Source organism: Clarias gariepinus, chromosome 24 (assembly GCF_024256425.1).
Source record: "Clarias gariepinus isolate MV-2021 ecotype Netherlands chromosome 24, CGAR_prim_01v2, whole genome shotgun sequence".
Taxonomy (NCBI): Eukaryota; Metazoa; Chordata; class Actinopteri; order Siluriformes; family Clariidae; genus Clarias; species Clarias gariepinus.
This window is the reverse complement of record NC_071123.1, coordinates 22,136,509-22,155,345: the sequence shown is the minus strand read 5'-3', so window position 1 is coordinate 22,155,345 and position 18,837 is coordinate 22,136,509. Positions and strand designations below refer to the sequence as shown.

The following is an 18,837-nucleotide window of genomic DNA, read 5'->3' as shown; positions in this document are numbered from 1 at the left end:
GTGCATTCAAAGAGAAAGAAAAATATTAGGAGGATATCTAAATCTCCTCTGTGACGAAGTTTGGAGTCATAGTATAGTTCTCTTCACCTGGTTGACACGAGAAAGACATGTTGAAAGTGAAGGGGAGCCTCTCCAGTGGCTGGCTGAGAAATGTGGAAACATATGCTTTTAACAAAATGAAATTTAATAATGAATTTCAGGTTACAGAGCTTCTTAAAAAAGTAGAGAAGACAGTGGCAGGACACAGTGGCTCCCATTTAAAATTGGACCCACAGATGCTACCAAAAGTGAAAGAAACAATGAGAGAAGAGAACAAGGGAACAACACAGAAGATACTGAAGGTATTTAACCAGAGAGAAGACATCGAGTCATCCATGTGCAAATCACTGAATGATTGTATTCATATATTTTCTCCAGGAATCCTGGTGTGCTACTGAGTTTGGGTCATTATTTGTGCAGAGTATTCCTCATGTCAGCATGAGTTTTCCCTGGAATCCTTCACTTTCTCCTCCCTTCTCTCGAAGACATACTGGTATGTGGAAGTAATGTGGAGCCTAATTGTGCTTTCCTGGTATAAATTGCTTATTTCAGTGTTATTTGCCAATACCATGGTTGTTAACACCTGGGTGGAAAGCAGAAAACCAACTCCGGACCCTGTAGATTGGTGGGAAATGTATGTTTTTGAAACTCAGAAACTTAAATAGTTGACAGTTTTGTTTAAACTCAGAAACATAAATAATTCTTTTGATTGTGTCAAGCTGCTTCGCGACAATGTCAATTGTTAAAAGCCGTATACAAATAAAATTTTATTGAATTGAACTGAAAAATATTATTACCAATGTTGCATTGAGTCACTTGGGGGGCCTGTAAAAAAAGGCATTGAATTATAGGTGTGTCTCTGCTGTCTTTCCCCTCAAAGGCTAGGAAGATGTAGCAGGTTAGCAAGTCTGAGAGAGCCTCCAGGCCAGCTGCTAGTGCTTGAGAAATGTAAGACATTCTAGAATGTCCACTATGGGGACCGCCTGGACATCCAATAGTCACGAGTAGCCAGAAGGAGCTCATCCTTACGGGGGCCCTTGGGCAGGACAAATAACTGTATTATAGAAATTATACTTCCTGGAAGACCCCAGTGCTGTTGTGGGAATGTGGAGGGCATAGTCAGCTAGTCAGGCTCTACATGGCTGGTTTTCAACAGCAGTTCTTGATGTGTGCAGTAAGAGGAAGCTGAGGCCGACAGTAATAGTAGTGGCTACAGTGGCGGTTGTATGCCCCTGCCCTGTGGCCATGTAAAGCTCACCTCTCTACAGTACTGGTGATGAACTGACACTTCCCTTTCAGCCCCATGCTGACAGGTGGGCAATAACGTTTCTCTCCATGCATGTGGGAAGAACTACCAGTGACATCACAATACATACTGTACTTAAGTTAATCTAATTATTTTACTATTAAATGAATTATTTCACAACAACATGCATACAAAACATGAACATGCACACAAATGCGTACAAAATGTAATAGTAAGCACATAGAAAAAAACATGATTACAGACATAGACTTACCTTTATGTGATACTGAGATAAGCAACCCTTTTAAATGTTTTTGTTTCGGCAAACAAATCAAACACGTGAAGCCAATATTGGAATAGACAGTGGTCAGGTGATCAATGAATCAATAAAAAAAACCATGATATCAATCAAAAAAATAAATTATGAATTATTAATAAATTATGGTGTCAGCTGGGTAAACACACACAGAGCATACTTTTCAACTTAAATGTTGTTGTGGAAGTGTTTTTGTTTTGTGACTGCGAGAGTGTGTAATTGAGTTCAGGTGCATAAAATCAATAGTCACCTGATCATGAACATGTGAAAGTTTTTGATGGCTATGATTTGTAGTTAATGGCAGGCCATGCTGTACTCTGGGAAGTGGGGTTTAAAGCCACACATGACATTTTTTTATGAACACTAATTTACAGTTACACCTTACTAATACTGGGTTGAACCTACTTTTACCTTCAAAACTGCTTTTATTCTTCATGGCATAGATTCAACAAGGTGCTAGAAACATTCTTTAGAGATTTTGATCCATATTGACATGATTGAGTTTCTAGACATACTATACACATCCATAATGCAAATCTTCTGTTCCACCACATCCCAAACAGGCTCTATTGGATTGAGATCTGGTGACCATGGAGGCCATTTGAGTACAGTGAACTCATTGTCATTTTTAGGAATCTAGTTTGAGATGACCTTAGCTTTTGACATGGCATGTTATCCTGTGGTCATAAAGGGATGGACAAGCTCATTAACTATACTCAGATTGGCTGTGGCATTTAAACAATGCTTATTTGGCAATAAGGCCCAAAAGTTTGACAAGAAAATCCCCCGCACCATTGCTCCACCCCCACTAGTCTGTAACATAAATAAAAAACAGGATGGATCCATGCTTTTATGTTGTTTGATGCCAAATTCTGATCCTATCATCCAAAAGTAGCAGCAGAAATTGAGTCTTATCAGACCAAACCACATAGTTTTTTTGGTTTGAACATTGCAGATTGTCTTGATCATGTCCACATGCCTAAATTCACTGAGTTGGTGGAATGTGACTTCCTGAGTAGATATTTGGGTTACTGAGCAGTTGAATAGGTGTATCTAATGGAGTGCCTGGTTAGCATATATTTCTACACTGATAAAGTCAGCAGCTCAAGGTACAGAACTGAATTGCTTATAGGTTGTCTATTACAGTATGTCTAAGGTCACTAACACAATGATTAAAAACATGAGTTACATGAATGGTTACATTTTTTACATTTAAACAAGGTTTAAATAAGGTTGTTGTGACTTATGTAGTAGACAGATAATTAATAGCAAGATTTCATGCAGTAACTCTTGGGGAAGCCCTGAGTGACAGTGGAGGTAGTTAGATTGAACTAGATTGTTTTAATGACAAAGTTACTGATTAGAAGGTTGGTGGTTGAGCCCCAGCTCGGCCAGGTTGCTGCTGTTGGACCATTGAGAAAGGCCTTTAATCCTGTCTGCTTTGGGGGCACTGTAAAAATGGTTAACCCTAAATTAAGTCCATAAGTTTTATACTAGTAAACTGGTGACAGGGTCATGGGAACCCAAGGCTCAACCTATGCCTGTGGAAACAAAAGGCCAGCCCATCCTGTTCCATTCCACAGAAAAGCCAATGCAGCACAAATTGCTGTTTAAAGGTCAATGCCAGCCATGATAGAAAGGCAGCAGAACACATAGTGGACCTCAGCTCAGCACTCACTGAGGCAAAGAACCCAAGACTGCTGACCTGGCCTCCAAATGTCCCAGATCCCAATATGTTTCCCCCCTCCCCCTTTGGAAAGTTCCAGGCGAATAAATCCACAATACCTAAAAATCCACTGCCAAAATCATCGTACCCTACACCACAACACACCCCATGGCTCTACAGGGCCTTTAGGTGTATTGCGCCATACACCACAACACAAGGGGCCACAGCTACTGTATAGTGGCACAAGGGGAACCCAGAACCCAGGTGGATTTAACATTAATGGTTTTAATGTTCTGGCTGATTGGTGTACAGTATATGGCATAGTATATAGTGTAAAATGTAAAACTCCCTTAAAAAAAAAAAAAGCATAGTATTTATTTATATGGATGTGTTTTTTTCTTCTTCGCGCACAGAGAACTTTGGTGAACACAGTGGGACTGAAAAAGGAACTGGCTTCACACATACACTATACCATGACCCTGGACATGTAAGTGTGCTAATGTTGATGGTTAAGACCAAATATAACAATTACCTTCAAATGTTACATTTGGTTGCAGCAACATTTTTAGTGGATCTCAATTATCAATAGAAAAAAAAGCAAAGTAATACTGAGATTACTACAAGTATGTGTAAATACTTTCAATATCACAAAAAGTAAGTATCCATTCTAAGAACAGAATAAAAAAATACAAAATTTAAAAATATATATACAAGGAGCAGTTTTTGTATCTTTTAATTTTTTTATTAAATAGGGGTTTTCTTTAGAAAGAAATTTAAACATTATTTATACACATAATTTTTTTTTGCTTTTTCAAAAATCATTTAACCAAAAAATTTCATTAGAATGTCTACAAGACACTTCAGTAGTCCAGCGTGTTGCAATGAATCTGTACACCTATTCTTTCTTACTTTGTTTAACAGACTTCAGCAAAGACTGAACTATTTACTCCTGAATTGGTTGAAAATGGTGTTGAGGATAGAAACATGGATGAATACAGGTAACATACATGTTTTTTTATTATAGTAGCCTAAGACAAGCTGATCTAAGTCTTAGATATCAGGGTCTTATACATAATCGGTCTATAAACAAGAAGGTGGAAAGAAAGCCTACGCATTATTGTTTTTTTTTACAAGTTTTTATACAGTATGGGGTGTGTGTATAATCTTAACCTGCTTCATTGTCATCTGATTTTCCTGCATTTCACTCTTGATTTCTGAAGAACTCATAACAGCACATGCTCCTTGTCTAACTTATTCTCTTTTTCTTTCAGGTTTCTCTGCCCTCACACTGGTCAGTTTATATGCAAATTTACAAACCTTGTGTTTGATATGGAAGGTAAAGGGGAGGTCCTGTACAGAATTGTGCCCTGGGATGACAGTGTGTTAGATGACTTAGGCCAAAAGGAGCCTGCAGGACCTCTGTACAGTATTGAATGCATTGAAGGTTCGATCCGTCACCTGCACTTTCCACATTGTGAGACCTGTGAGTTGACATTTCAATAACACAAATAAACTTAAGATTATATATTATAGTCAATGCAATTTAACAAAACAGTTATTTTCTGTTTGAATTAAATAGTCAAAAGGTTAATTGAAATGAATCTTTAGTATCTCAAATTTGTTTCCCAAAATATTGCCTATTTCTTTTTACAGTTAGTATTTAGTGCATGCTGCATTATCTATCATTATCATTATCTTAAGTGCTTTATTCTGACTGTTTATATGTTACAGGTAAAGACAAGGGTAAACTGACTGTGGCACATGTGACTGGTGGTGTGGCGATCATTCAGCCGCTAACAGTAACAAATACACACGTGATTATAAAAATTCAGAATCTCTCCTGCTTTGGTTTAACACAGCGTTGTAGTGGATCTCCTATCAAAGCCCAAGTTCTACTGTTCTACAAAAAAATGACAGACCACAGGATTAATAAACTGCACATCCACCTGTTGCCAGCAAATGTGCCAGTTAAAGAGGTAAACTGTTTTAATTAATTACTGTAATTTATATTTATTTCATATATTATACATGTATGTGTAGTGTTGCCAGATTGGAAAGATTCCCATCTCATTGGACAGTTTTATAACGCTGCGGGTCTCACAAGGGGCAGATCTGCAGGAAACTGCATGACACAGTTCTGAACAAGCAGATCTGCAGGCAGCTATGGCGTGAAGCTCTGAACAGGTGGATCTATGGCCACCACCACACTCGATCGCTAGGTAATGCCGCTGTGGGGGTAATCAGGAGAACTGTGGGACACCTGGCCATATGCCTACATAAGCCCCCTATGACCAAAAAGAAACTGAAAGAAAAAAGTGAAAAGACCCACAAAAGAGAAGAAAAAACCCGCAAAAGGAATAACCTCATCTTAACGAGAGTTTTGTGTTGTTTACCTCGCAAAGAGACTCCCGTCACTAGGAGATTAAGGATCTTTCAAAAGCTTTCTGTTGCTTGTTTGTGTGTGTGTGTGTGTGTGTGGGGGGGGGGGGGGGGGGGGGGTTGTGTTGGGGGCTGTGTCAGTAATAGGGTTCAATGCAAAGACAAAGTAATAGGGTTCAATGCAAAGACAAGGTGTGACTATTAAGTGCACCCCATGTAACCGGTTTTTGTTTTGATTTTGTGAGTCTAAGGGCAGCCAGAAGAACACATTATATATATACACAGTGGTGTGAAAAACTATTTGCCCCCTTCCTGATTTCTTATTCTTTTGCATGTTTGTCACACAAAATGTTTCTGATCATCAAACACATTTAACTATTAGTCAAAGATAACACAAGTAAACACAAAATGCAGTTTTTAAATGATGGTTTTTATTATTTAGGGAGAAAAAAAATCCAAACCTACATGGCCGTGTGTGAAAAAGTAATTGCCCCCTGAACCTAATAACTGGTTGGGCCACCCTTAGCAGCAATAACTGCAATCAAGCGTTTGCAATAACTTGCAACGAGTCTTTTACAGCGCTCTGGAGGAATTTTGGCCCACTTATCTTTGCAGAATTGTTGTAATTCAGCTTTATTTGAGGGTTTTCTAGCATGAACCTCCTTTTTAAGGTCATGCCAATAGGATTCAGGTCAGGACTTTGACTAGGCCACTCCAAAGTCTTCATTTTGTTTTTGTTCAGCCATTCAGAGGTGGATTTGCTGGTGTGTTTTGGGTCATTGTCCTGCTGCAGCACCCAAGATCGCTTCAGCTTGAGTTGACGAACAGATGGCCGGACATTCTCCTTCAGGATTTTTTGGTAGACAGTAGAATTCATGGTTCCATCTATCACAGCAAGCCTTCCAGGTCCTGAAGCAGCAAAACAACCCCAGACCATCACACTACCACCACCATATTTTACTGTTGGTATGATGTGCTTTTTCTGAAATGCTGTGTTACTTTTACGCCAGATGTAACGGGACACGCACCTTCCAAAAAGTTCAACTTTTGTCTCGCCGGTCCACAAGGTATTTTCCCAAAAGTCTTGGCAATCATTGAGATGTTTTTTAGCAAAATTGAGACGAGCCTTAATGTTCTTTTTGCTTAAAAGTGGTTTGCGCCTTGGAAATCTGCCATGCAGACCGTTTTTGCCCAGTCTCTTTCTTATGGTGGAGTCGTGAACACTGACCTTAATTGAGGCAAGTGAGGCCTGCAGTTCTTTAGATGTTGTCCTGGGGTCTTTTGTGGCCTCTCGGATGAGTTGTCTCTGCGCTCTTGGGGTAATTTTGGTCGGCCGGCCACTCCTGGGAAGGTTCACCACTGTTCCATGTTTTTGCCATTTGTGGATATTGGCTCTCACTGTGGTTCGCTGGAGTCCCAAAGCTTTAGAAATGGCTTTATAACCTTTACCAGACTGATAGATCTCAATTACTTTTGTTGTCATTTGTTCCTGAATTTCTTTGGATCTTGGCATGATGTCTAGCTTTTGAGGTGCTTTTGGTCTACTTCTCTGTGTCAGGTAGCTCCTATTTAAGTGATTTCTTGATTGAAACAGGTGTGGCAGTAATCAGGCCTGGGGGTGACTACAGAAATTGAACTGAGGTGTGATAAACCACAGTTAAGTAATTTTTTAACAAGGGGGGGGCAATCACTTTTTCACACAGGGCCATGTAGATTTGGAGTTTTTTTCTCTTTTAATAACGTAAACCTTCATTTAAAAACTGCATTTTGTGTTCAATTATGTTATCTTTAACTAATAGTTAACGGTTTTTGATGAGCAGAAACATTTAAGTGTGACAAACATGCAAACGAATAAAAAATCAGGAAGGGGGCAAATAGTTTTTCACACCACTGTATATATATATATATATATATATATATATATATATATATATACATATATATATATAATTACTATACTGTATATATTAGTATATATTATATATTATTATATATTATTCATACCCCTGGCAGACTTAAAGTTACTTTTATTCAACCACCAAGTTTTTTTTTTGACCGGAAATGACACAGGCTTATCCCAAAAGATAATAAGATGATTTACAAGAGGTATAATTGTGGAAAAAAATATTTCTTAGCTTTTATTTACATTTAAACAAAAAGTGACATGTCCAAAAATATTCATACCCTTTTCAAACTGTCACAGTCTATGGCAAAATCCAAAGTTCTATACCATTCCAAATAGTCCAAGCTGTTCTAAAGCATCCTAATTACCCTAATTCATTGGGAACAGCTGCTTTAATCAACTCAACAGGTGAAAAGCAGAAGCTCTCTGCTGTTGGTTTGTGGACAGCCATGGCCAAGACAAAGGAGCTCACTGAGGACCTGCGACTGCATATTGTGGTTGCCCACAAGTCAGAAAGGGGCTATAAGACCATATCTAAATGTTTTAAAGTGGCTACAGTGCAAAGGATTATTAAAAAATACAAGATTTTCCACACTGTGATAAATCTCAAAGGACGTGGTCAGAAGCCAAAAGTGACACCTGTGCTGGCCTGGAGGATAGTGAGAGATGTGAAAAAGATGCAAAATTTCAAGGCAGACAGTCCAACAGACACTGCATACGGCTGGGTTCCACAGACGCAGACCAAGAAGGACACCACTTCTCCAGATAAGGCACACAAAAGTCCGCTTGGCCATTGCAAAGGCTCATCTGGACAAAGAATAAACAAAAGAAAAAACTAAAATAGAATTGTTTGGCCACAATGATGTAGTCTTTATTTAGCGTAAAAAGGCCTTCAACCCTAAGGACACCATCCCCCCCGTCAAACATGGTGGTGGGAACCTAATGTTTTGGGGGTGTTTTTCAGCTAGTGGACCAGGGAACCTAATCACAGTAAACGGCACCATAAAAAGGGTGTAATGCATCAAAATTCTCAACAACAACAACACCAGGCAGTCTGTAGAGAAACCTGGCCTTGGGCACCAGTGGACATTTCAGCATGACAACAACCCAAAACACACAGCAAAAGTAGTGAAGAAATGGTTAACATTTTGCAGTGGCCCAGCCAGAGTTCTGACTTAAAGCCAATTTAGAATCTGTGAAGGGAGCTAAAGATACGGGTAATGGCAAGGAGACCTTGTTTTCTGGGAGGCGCCTGTGTCATTTCTAATCAAGAAAAAACTTGCTGGTTGAGTAAAAGTACCTTTATTTCTGAATTTGCCAGGGTATGAATAATTTTGGGCTTATATACACAGTCCCAATCAAAAGTTTAGGACCACTTGAAAAATGGCAAAAAATCATATTTTGCATGGTTGGATCTTAACAAGGTTCCAAGTAGAGCTTCAACATGCAACAAGAAGAAATGGGAGTGAGACAAAAAATTTTTAAGCATGCAATTTAATGAAAACAATGATTAAACTGAAACAGGCTGTTTTACAGCTGATCAAAAGTTTAGGACCACACCTTCAAAAAACCCGTAAACCCCCCCAAAACAGAAATTTAACTTCCAAATATGAACTCAGTACTGAGTAGCTCCACCGTTATTGTTGATTACTTAAAAAATTCGTTGCGGCATGCTTGATGCAAGCGTTTTCATGAGGTGAGTGGGAACATTTCTCCAAGTGGTGAAGACGGCCGCACGAAGGGCATCTACTGTCTGGAACTGTTGTCCATTTTTGTAAACTTCCCTTACCATCCATCCCCAAAGGTTCTCAATTGGATTTAGATCAGGGGAACATGCAGGATGGACCAAATGAGTGATGTTATTCTCCTGGAAAAAGTCCCTTGTCCTGCGGGCATTGTGTACTGTAGCGTTGTCCTGTTGAAAAACCCAGTCGTTACCACACTGACGAGGGCCCTCAGTCATAAGGAATGCTCTCTGAAACATCTGGACATAGCCAGTGCCCGTTTGACGCCCCTTCACTTCCTTAAGCTCCATTGTTCCACTGGAGGAAAAAGCACCCAGACCATTATGGCGCCCCCTTCACTGTGGCGCATAGAAAACATCTCAGGTTGGATCTGCTTGTCATGCCAGTAACGGTTAAATTTTTTATTCTCATCAGAGAAGAAAACTTTCTTCCACCTTTGAATGTCTCATGTTTGGTGCTCTTTTGCAAAGTCCGAGCAGTTCTGTGGCGTTCAAGGAGACGAGGTCTTTGAAGATGTTTTTTGTTTTTGAAGCCCTTCAGTCTCAGATGCCGTCTGATGGTTATGGGGCTGCAGTCAGCACCAGTAACGGCCTTAATTTGGGTCGAGGATCGTCCAGTGTCTTGACAGACAGCCAATTGGATCCTCCGGCTCAGTGCTGGTGAATTTTTTTGGGGTCTTCCACTTGACTTTTTTATTCCATAACCCTCAGCATCATTTAGGAAATTCCAAATGACTGTCTTACTGCGTCCCACCTCAGCAGCGATGGCGTGCTGGAAGAGACCCTGCTTATGCAGTTCAACAACCGGACCACATTCAGAAAGGTAGAGTTTTTTTGCCATCAGAACGTGTGACTACCTGACATAATATGACAATGAATCCACATGTACAGATTTGGCCTTTTAAAGGTGTGTGGTCCTAAAATTTTAATCAGCTGTAAAACAGCCTGTTTTAGTTTAATCGTTATTTTCAATTAATTGAATGCTCAAAAAATGTTTTGTCTCACTCCCATTTCTTCTTGTTGCATGTTGAAGCTCTACTTGGAACCTTGTCAAGATCCAACCATGCAAAATATAATTTTTTGCCCATTTTTCAAGTTGTCTTAAACACATGTTTTATATTCTAGTTTCTTCAAAATAACCACCCTTTGCTCTGATTACTGCTTTGCACACTTTTGGCATTCTCTCGATGAGCTTCAAGAGGTAGTCACCTGAAATGGTTTTCCAACAGTCTTCAAGGAGTTCCCAAAGGTGTTTAGCACTTGTTGGCCCTTTGCCTTCACTCTGCAGTCCAGCTCATCCCAAACCATCTCGATTGGGTTTAGGTCCGGTGACTATGAAGACCTTTTTTTGTTAAGTACATAACTCCACATGTGTTCATTCATAGCTTTGATGCCTTCAGTGAGAATCTACCAATGTAAATGGTCATGAAAATAAAGAAAACACATATAGACAGATAGATGAAACGGTGTATATGTATATATATATATATATATATATATATATATATATATATATATATATATACTGTATATAGTGTATATACAGTGAGGTCAATAAGTATTTGATCACTCTGTGATTTTACAAGTTCTCTTACTTGGAAATCATGGAGGGTCTACAATTTTCAGCATAGGTGCATTTCCACTGTGAGAGACAGAATCTAAAAAGAAAAATCCGGAAATAACATTGTATGATTTTTTAACAATTTGTTTGTGAATTACTGTCTCAAATAAGTATTTGATCACTTGCTTATCAGCCAGATTTCTGACCCTTAAAGACCTGTTATTTGGGTTTAAATAGTCCAGCTATACTCTGCTCATGATTTTAAATTAGTAGGGCTGCAGGTGGCAAACCCTAATGGTAGCAGCCAAACGAAAGAGAGGAAGAATTTTTTATGTGAAGGATTTGAGTTCATGAGTGTAAAATCAGTAGAAGTTAATTAAACGTCAATGTACTGTATGAACTGGAAGTTGAGTTAAGGAATTATTTAAATTTTAAGATTTAAACTGTAATTTTCTTTATGACCTTGAAGGTGCAGAAACAACATGAAAGCTACATGTACATTGAGACAACCTCCAATTGTGATCTGAGCCCAGGTAAAAAATACAGACCATGCTGTAAATCTACTGACCACGAATACGCACCCAAACCAGAGGTAGAGTACAGAGTACATAAAGTTCATCATGAACACCTTGGTAATTTTTTTTCAAATGTAATTGAATCTTTGGCATTCCACAATAATCTGTGAAATATCTGTTTACTAGGTAGTTAAGTTTCATCGTGACTATGGCCCCAACTTTCATCCTACATTCGAGGTGTCCTTAAATTTTGAGGCTACTGAAGTTACATTAATACTTTTGGATAAAAGAGGCAAACCGGTGTGGACTCCACCTGAAGTCTTGCTTACAGGTAACACCAAATCATTTTCTGTGGACCCAGGCTTCCCTACATTTTTTTTCTCATTCCAGATTTTCAATTTAGAATTTTAGTTGGAAACTAGACCTAACCTAGTAAAATAGGTGTAATGTGCAAAAGGCGCTCAGGTCAAACCTGGACTGTAATGTGCTTGAATTCTGTAAACTTCAGTTTTAAGCCTTCATTCACCAGAAATTTCTTACCTATTCCTAGTTTGATCTTGACTCCTCCTTTAATGTGACAGAAAATTGAAGGGAATAATCCATGCCCTGTCTTACTACCAGTCTATTAAAAAACATGAGCTTTTTAATACAGGTTTTTAATAAGGCATGCAATGTGTGTTTGGAGGGGCATACTGTTCTGCATTTCAGGTGCTGACTTTGAGGATAAACAGAGAAAAGCTAATTTAAAGATTTTATTTAGGTTGTAGACTGTTTAATAACTAAGAAGATAATTATTGATTAAATGTACAGTAACATTTACACAAAAGCCACTCCTTAGGAGAAAAGGATAGAACTGTAAAAATCTCTCAACCTGTTTTGCAGCTCTCAACAAGAGCTGCAAAACAGGAATTCTTAAATTTCTACTTAAAAAGAACTATAGTTTTCTACTAAATGATTTGGGGTCTGTTTCAGGTCCGATTTAAAGAAGTCTTACAGGAATAATCACATGCATATTGTACTAAAGATCAGGGCCCGGTTTCCCAAAAGCTTCTTATTGCTAAGTAGTTCTTAAGTTGTACCTAAACCTCTCTCTTAACGTTACGGGGCATTTCCCAAAACGTTCGTACGCTAAGTATCTCTTAACCTTAACTCACTCTTAGCGTAGTTTCAGCTTAAGACACTAGTCGCCGCCACTGAGCAGCAGTCTTTTTAAATCAGCAGCGTATGGAAGCACATTATGGCACGGTATCAAAGTCGTATTAATGATGGAATATACTGTAGGCTTGTTTAAGAATTTTATGTTATTTAATATCAGAACTAATAGAGTGACTTTTAATTAGCCTATTTCATAATGTGACTAATGCATTAAAATTGCCGATCACTTTTAATATTAAACAGGTGGTAAACAATTTGGCAGCGATACAGCGTGTTGTTATGCTAAACTGAAGACGGTGCCGTCCGCGGAGTCGTGTGGTTCATGTAAATTTTTCCTTTAGGTAAAACTTCAGCTCTTTTCATATTTTGCCTGAGGTGGCTATATATATATATATATATATATACAGGTCCTTCTCAAAAAATTAGCATATTGTGATAAAGTTCATTATTTTCTGTAATGTACTGATAAACATTAGACTTTCATATATTTTAGATTCATTACACACAACTGAAGTAGTTCAAGCCTTTTAATTATTTTAATATTGATGATTTTGGCATACAGCTCATGAAAAACCAAAATTCCTATCTCAGTGAACTCATTGTCATGTTCAAGAAACCAATTTGGAATGATTTGAGCTTTGTGACATGATGCATTATCCTGCTGGAAGTAGCCATCAGAGGATGGGTACATGGTGGTCATAAAGGGATGGACATGGTCAGAAACAATGCTCAGGTAGCCCGTGGCATTTAAACGATGCCCAATTGGCACTAAGGGGCCTAAAGTGTGCCAAGAAAACATCCCCCACACCATTACACCACCACCACCAGCCTGAACAGTGGTAAGAAGGCATGATGGATCCATGTTCTCATTCTGTTTACACCAAATTTTGACTCTATCATTTGAATGTCTCCACTTGAAATTGAGATTCATCAGACCAGGCAACATTTTTCCAGTCTTCAACTGTCCAATTTTGGTGAGCTTGTGCAAATTGTAGCCTCTTTTCCCTATTTGTAGTGGAGATGATTGGTACCCAGTTGGGTCTTCTGCTGTTGTAGCCCATCTGCCTCAGGGTTGTGCGTGTTGTGGCTTCATAAATGCTTTGCTGCATACCTCGGTTGTAACCTCGGTTATTTCAGTCAAAGTTGCTCTTCTATCAGCTTGAATCACTCTGACCTCTAGCATCAACAAGGCATTTTTGCCCACAGGACTGCCGCATGCTAGATGTTTTTCCCTTTTCACACCATTCTTTGTAAACCCTAAAAATGGTTGTGCGTGAAAATCCCAGTAACTGAGCAGATTGTGAAATACTCAGACCGGCCCGTCTGGCACCTACAACCATGCCACGCTCAAAATTGCTTAAATCACCTTTTTTTTTTTCCCATTTTGACATTTAGTTTGAAGTTCAGGAGATTGTCCTGACCAGGATCACACCCCTAAATGCATTGAAGCAACTGCCAAGTGATTGGTTGATTAGATAATTGCATTAATGAGAAATTGAACAGGTGTTCCTAATAATCCTTAAGGTGAGTGTGTGTGTGTATATATATATATATATATATAAATATTTATTTTTTTTAATGTTATTCTGTAATATTCATTTCTGGTTTCAATATTCATTGATGGTTTCTTCTGTTAAGCACTTTGGTCAGTCCTGTGGATGTTTCAAATGTGCTTTATAAATAAGTTTTACCTTCCAAGGCCAAGGCAACAGATGATGGAGCTTCCTGACCTGTTCAGACCACTTGCCAGGCCAACGCATTGTACTTACGCTCCATGTCCCGATGTCCAGCTGCTCGCTGCTTTTTGTTTAAAATATGTTTTATTGATCCATTCATTTTTCTGCGTGGATACGGTGTTATTTCACCTACGCTGTTTCGCGCGGTAAGTAGGGTTCATCATGATTTACCCTGAGTTTTTGTGCTGTGATTACGTTTCCATCTTTCCGTGTGCAAAATTAAGTTTTGCACGCGGAAAGATGGAAACGTAATCACAGCACAAAAACTCAGGGTAAATCATGATGAACCCTACTTATGGCCACTGCGCGTGATATAGGGGTATACCACCGTATCTCACAGCGAGTCAAACTGCATAGGTGAGATTGTATTATGCATTACAATCATTTGAAAAAATGAATGGATGCGGGGTTTAAAACTCCCAAGTTTATTTTCTCATTTAACTAAATCAAATTTCATAAAACGTGTCAAAAGAAAAGCCCATCCAGTTATGGATAATGGCGAATGATCAATGAAACATATTTTAAACAAAAAGCAGCGAGCAGCTGGACATCGGACGTAGAGCGTAAGTACGAAGCATTGGCCTGGCAAGTGCAGGTCTAAACAGGTCAAGAAGCTCCATAATCTGTTGCCTTGGAAGGCGAAACTTTTTATTATTTTAAAATAGCAACCTCAGGGAAAATATGAAAATGGCTGAAGTTTTGTCTAGAGGAAAAATTTACATAAACCACACTGCTCCGTGGACGGCGCCGTCTTCAGTTTAGCACAACAACACGCTGTATCGCTGCCAAATTGTTTGCCACCTGTTTAATATTAAAAGTGATTGCCAATTTTAACGCATTAGTCACATTATGAAATAGGGTAATTAAAAGTCACTCTATTAGTTCTGATATCAAATAAAATAAAATTCTTAAACAGGCCTACAGTATATTCCATAATTACGTAATACGACTTTGATAACGTGCCATAATGTGCTTAAATACACTGCTGATTTATAAAGACTGCTGCTCAGTGGCGGCGACTAGTGTCTTGAGCTGAAACTATGCTAAGAATGAGTTAAGGTTGGTCCAGACCAACCTTACGAACGTGTGATTTACCTAAGAGATACTTAGCGTACGAACATTTCGGGAAATGCACCAACGAAAGGTTGATGGCTGCTATTCCCATACTTTTTTCATGTCAAGTAGCCCCAAGGTCGCCTGAGTATTTGGTTAAACCTTAACTATATACCTCTCCACCAGGCCATCTGTCTGCGGATGGTATGCAGAGTCTGCTTCACCTGCCTGCAACAACTGGCATACATCTGTTATTAGTACACGAAGGGAGTACTTTTGTCTGCGAGGAGCTCTTCGGGTAAGCCCATATGGCTAAAGAGAAGCACTAGAGCTTTTGTGATGTTTTTTGAAGTAGGCTTGCAGAGCGGTATGGTCTCTGCGTACTGGGTGGTTTAATCCAGTATGACCAAGATTTCGTCAGATTCTCTGCCAGATTGACACAGTAACACATCTTAAAATTAAAAACATTTTTTTACTTTCATTTTTTTTTACCTTGAAGATACAGATGAGACAGGAGCACAGCACATATATTATGGCGGGCTCCAAATGTCATCTGACGTAAAATATACAGACCCTGTTGTAAAACTAGTGACTATGATTATGTATCCCAATCATAGGTAAATTAAAGCTGGCCATTTTGTTATACAAAAAGCTTATTGTCACCTTTGTCATTTTAGAAACTTGGTGGAATAATCTCTCCTTAGGATAAAGCATTTGATTTTGACTATGGGCCCTTTGCTCTTGATTACTGAAGAAAAATCATCACATTAAGTCTTTTGGATGAAAAGGGCCAGGCGGTGTGGAGGTCTTGCGTGGTCTTACTAACACATAAGCACATTTATCATTGGCTGGTGTCAGTTGGTTGGCAGGGTCAGCACATTCCACTAATGAAAAAAAAAAGAGTGGGTGTACTTACAGTTGAGTTTTTTTGCTAGCCAAAACAACAAAAGTGAGGCAGGCAGAACACAGGCACAAAACACCTATGCAGGAGGCTAGTGCTACAATGCACAAAAGGGTAGGCACCTTTGGCTGGTGCTGGCAAAGGTGAACCTCCCCAGAGGATGTTGTTGGTGGCTCCAGGCTTGTTCCAGAACCAAAGGAGAGGTTGGTTTTGGAAGGTATGGGCTTGTCCCTGGGGGTCCTAGCCTCAAGGAGGTGAGTGCGAACCACTTGCTAATGGCATGGAGCAATGCAGGGAGGACTTTTCACTCCACCATCTTTTTGAAAGTTTACAGATAGGCTTCAATGTTTTTGGGGGGCCTGAGCTGAGGAAGGAGTTGTTGTGCATCTTGGTGAAGGACGGAAAGTGGTATGCCAGTGGATCCTTGTAGCTGCTGGAATTCAAGGAGCTCTGTGGTGGCAGTGCCAGGAGGTCTGCATTTGGGCATTTAGAATAGTATGCTCTTTTCCTTTGGCCCATGACGAGTGTAGCACCCCAAATCTTCTACTATTGCAAATATCATGTCTTGTATACCACGGATTTCCTCTCACCAGCAAGGAAAGTGTGCAGGAATAAGTAAAGAGTCATTTGTTTAGATACAATACTTCTCATTCTAAAAACTGGTCCGGCTGGTGATTTCAAGTGTCCAGCTGAGTTTGCAGAGAAAGGTCTGATCAAAGTTGGTCGTAGTCTTCCACTTCTTCAACTCACAACAAGAAACAAGCCTTCTGGGCCCCACTGGTCACCACGGGGATGCAGGGTGGCAGCACACTTTTGTTGTATCTCTGAAACATATGAGCCCAGTGCTGTCAATTGAAATACAAAACACTTAAATACTTTTAATGGAATCCAAAAATTAAAACCTGCCCCAGCTGATCAGTCTTAATCTCAGCTAAATCATCTAGTGAATCTTCAGTTCACTGTTCTAGATGAATTATGGGTTCAAGTGCAGCGGGTATGATCTCCTGTATATAAAATGTCTTTGGGTTAGCTGCTGTTTACTGTTATTTAAACCTTTTAATGGCGTGTCATACACATCACACACCTGAATACATCAGAGCCCTCTTCCACCCTAGCCCTACAGCATCCACTAGCTGATTCCTGTAATGGACTTGCTGCCCAATCAAAGTCAATGAAGTGAAAAAGCAAAGGAAATTCCTTCATGGTTGGTCTGAAAAAAATTTCTTGTGCAAAAATATGATCCTAAGCGTTTGTGCTATTGCACCCTTAACACAGAGTGAAACATCTCTACAGGTTCCTAAAGATAAACAGGGGATTTGTGCGTTTTATTCACGTCTTGCTTTCTGTTTTGTCACATCAGGTACAGCGAGAGCCTCACTCAGATTGGATTCTACAGGTTGGGCCATCTTTTAATTTTATTATTATACTTTTTTTTTTAACAGAGATAACCCATTTAAATATAATAATTATTGGTTTTTATTTCTGTTAAATTAACTATTTTAATACAACTGTAATCCTGTTTCAGCTGATAAATGATTCTTTGTACAATGTAAGATTAATGTTTGCAGTCATTTGATTTTCACCTGCATTTTAGGTGCTGACTTTGTTGATAATCACAGGGAAGAGCTTATTCAGAGACTTCCCTCTGTAATGGAGATTGCAGACCGTCTAATAGGCAAGGAAATGATCAGTAATGAAATGTACAGTAGCATTAAGATGAAGGAAACACCACAAGATAAAATGAGAGAACTGTACATGTGTCTCGACTCAGGAGGAACATCTGTGAAAGCAGAATTTTATAAAATCCTCAGGGAGAAAGCGAGTTACATAGTGGATGATTTAAGTCAAGCCTAGCTTAATAAACCTTGAACGTCTTTGTAAATGCAGTTTGTATTGCATACCATAATTAGTACTTTTGTATTGTGCAATTGTGTGTGAAATAGGACATTTTGTATATTTTTATGACTTTTTAATTGTGTACTTTTGAGTCTCTACCAGTTTGACTTTTAGTATCATTGATATATTAATTGTAGCATTTAAGACTCTGATGATTTGGTGTGCAAGTAAAGTACGCACCAAAATATGCAGTACTGAAATGAAAAGTCAAACACTATTACCTTTTTGTCATCTGTGAGTTTGTTTCTCCTAAAAGAAACTAACACACACATTTAGCGCTTTGATTTACCATGGTCTGCGTAATGTAAGTGTCTGAAGTGTGTGTGCACTGCCTTTCTATAGACATATAATTCCAGCAGATTCTCAACCCAGATTTACCAGATTAAAGGTCAATGCAGACTCCTGCAAAAAAAAAAAAAAAAAATTCTGGCATAATGCAGGCACAGTTCTTGGCGAATCTTTACAGTTGAACACACTCTCCTTTACCATTATCCACAAGTAGGCATCAGGCGGTGTAAGATCGGGGGAATAGGACAGGTATGGGAGGGAATGTGTTCTGACACCTTTTTTAAACTCCCTGTTAATGACCACTTCCACATGAGCAAAAAAAATATTTAAATTTGAATACATTTTACTCTGTCAAAAGACACATTTCTAGCAACAACTGCACAACAGAACCTCCTTTTCTCTACTGGGAACACGTGTGGCTGGAACTATGTCCCATCGA

General features: G+C 39.0%; 1 protein-coding gene and 1 long non-coding RNA gene across 2 annotated transcripts; both read left to right on the top strand.

Moving 5' to 3' along the window:
* Nucleotides 1–251: 251 nt before the first annotated feature.
* LOC128512124 (uncharacterized) lies at nucleotides 252–4,267 on the top strand. Its single transcript, XR_008356251.1, has 4 exons — nucleotides 252–341; nucleotides 418–532; nucleotides 3,681–3,754; nucleotides 4,189–4,267. It is a non-coding gene; the product is annotated as an uncharacterized LOC128512124 (long non-coding RNA).
* Nucleotides 4,268–4,550: 283 nt separating this feature from the next.
* LOC128512076 (NACHT, LRR and PYD domains-containing protein 1b allele 2-like) lies at nucleotides 4,551–18,463 on the top strand. The gene is made up of 6 exons (XM_053485205.1): nucleotides 4,551–4,750; nucleotides 4,999–5,243; nucleotides 11,324–11,446; nucleotides 11,556–11,700; nucleotides 17,575–17,610; nucleotides 17,809–18,463. The coding sequence occupies exons 1-6, from the start codon at nucleotides 4,597–4,599 to the stop codon at nucleotides 18,066–18,068; spliced, it is 963 nt and encodes a 320-aa protein (XP_053341180.1). The 5' UTR covers nucleotides 4,551–4,596; the 3' UTR covers nucleotides 18,069–18,463.
* The last annotated feature ends 374 nt before the right edge of the window (nucleotides 18,464–18,837 follow it).

Excerpts from the sequence above, each read along its gene's own strand:
- LOC128512076 (XM_053485205.1), top strand. The coding sequence starts at position 4,597 with ATGGAAGGTAAAGGGGAGGTCCTGTACAGAATTGTGCCCTGGGATGAC. Across the intron at positions 5,244-11,323 it reads CAAATGTGCCAGTTAAAGAG|GTGCAGAAACAACATGAAAG; the intron begins GTAAACTGTTTT and ends ATGACCTTGAAG. Across the intron at positions 11,701-17,574 it reads ACCTGAAGTCTTGCTTACAG|GTACAGCGAGAGCCTCACTC; the intron begins GTAACACCAAAT and ends TTGTCACATCAG.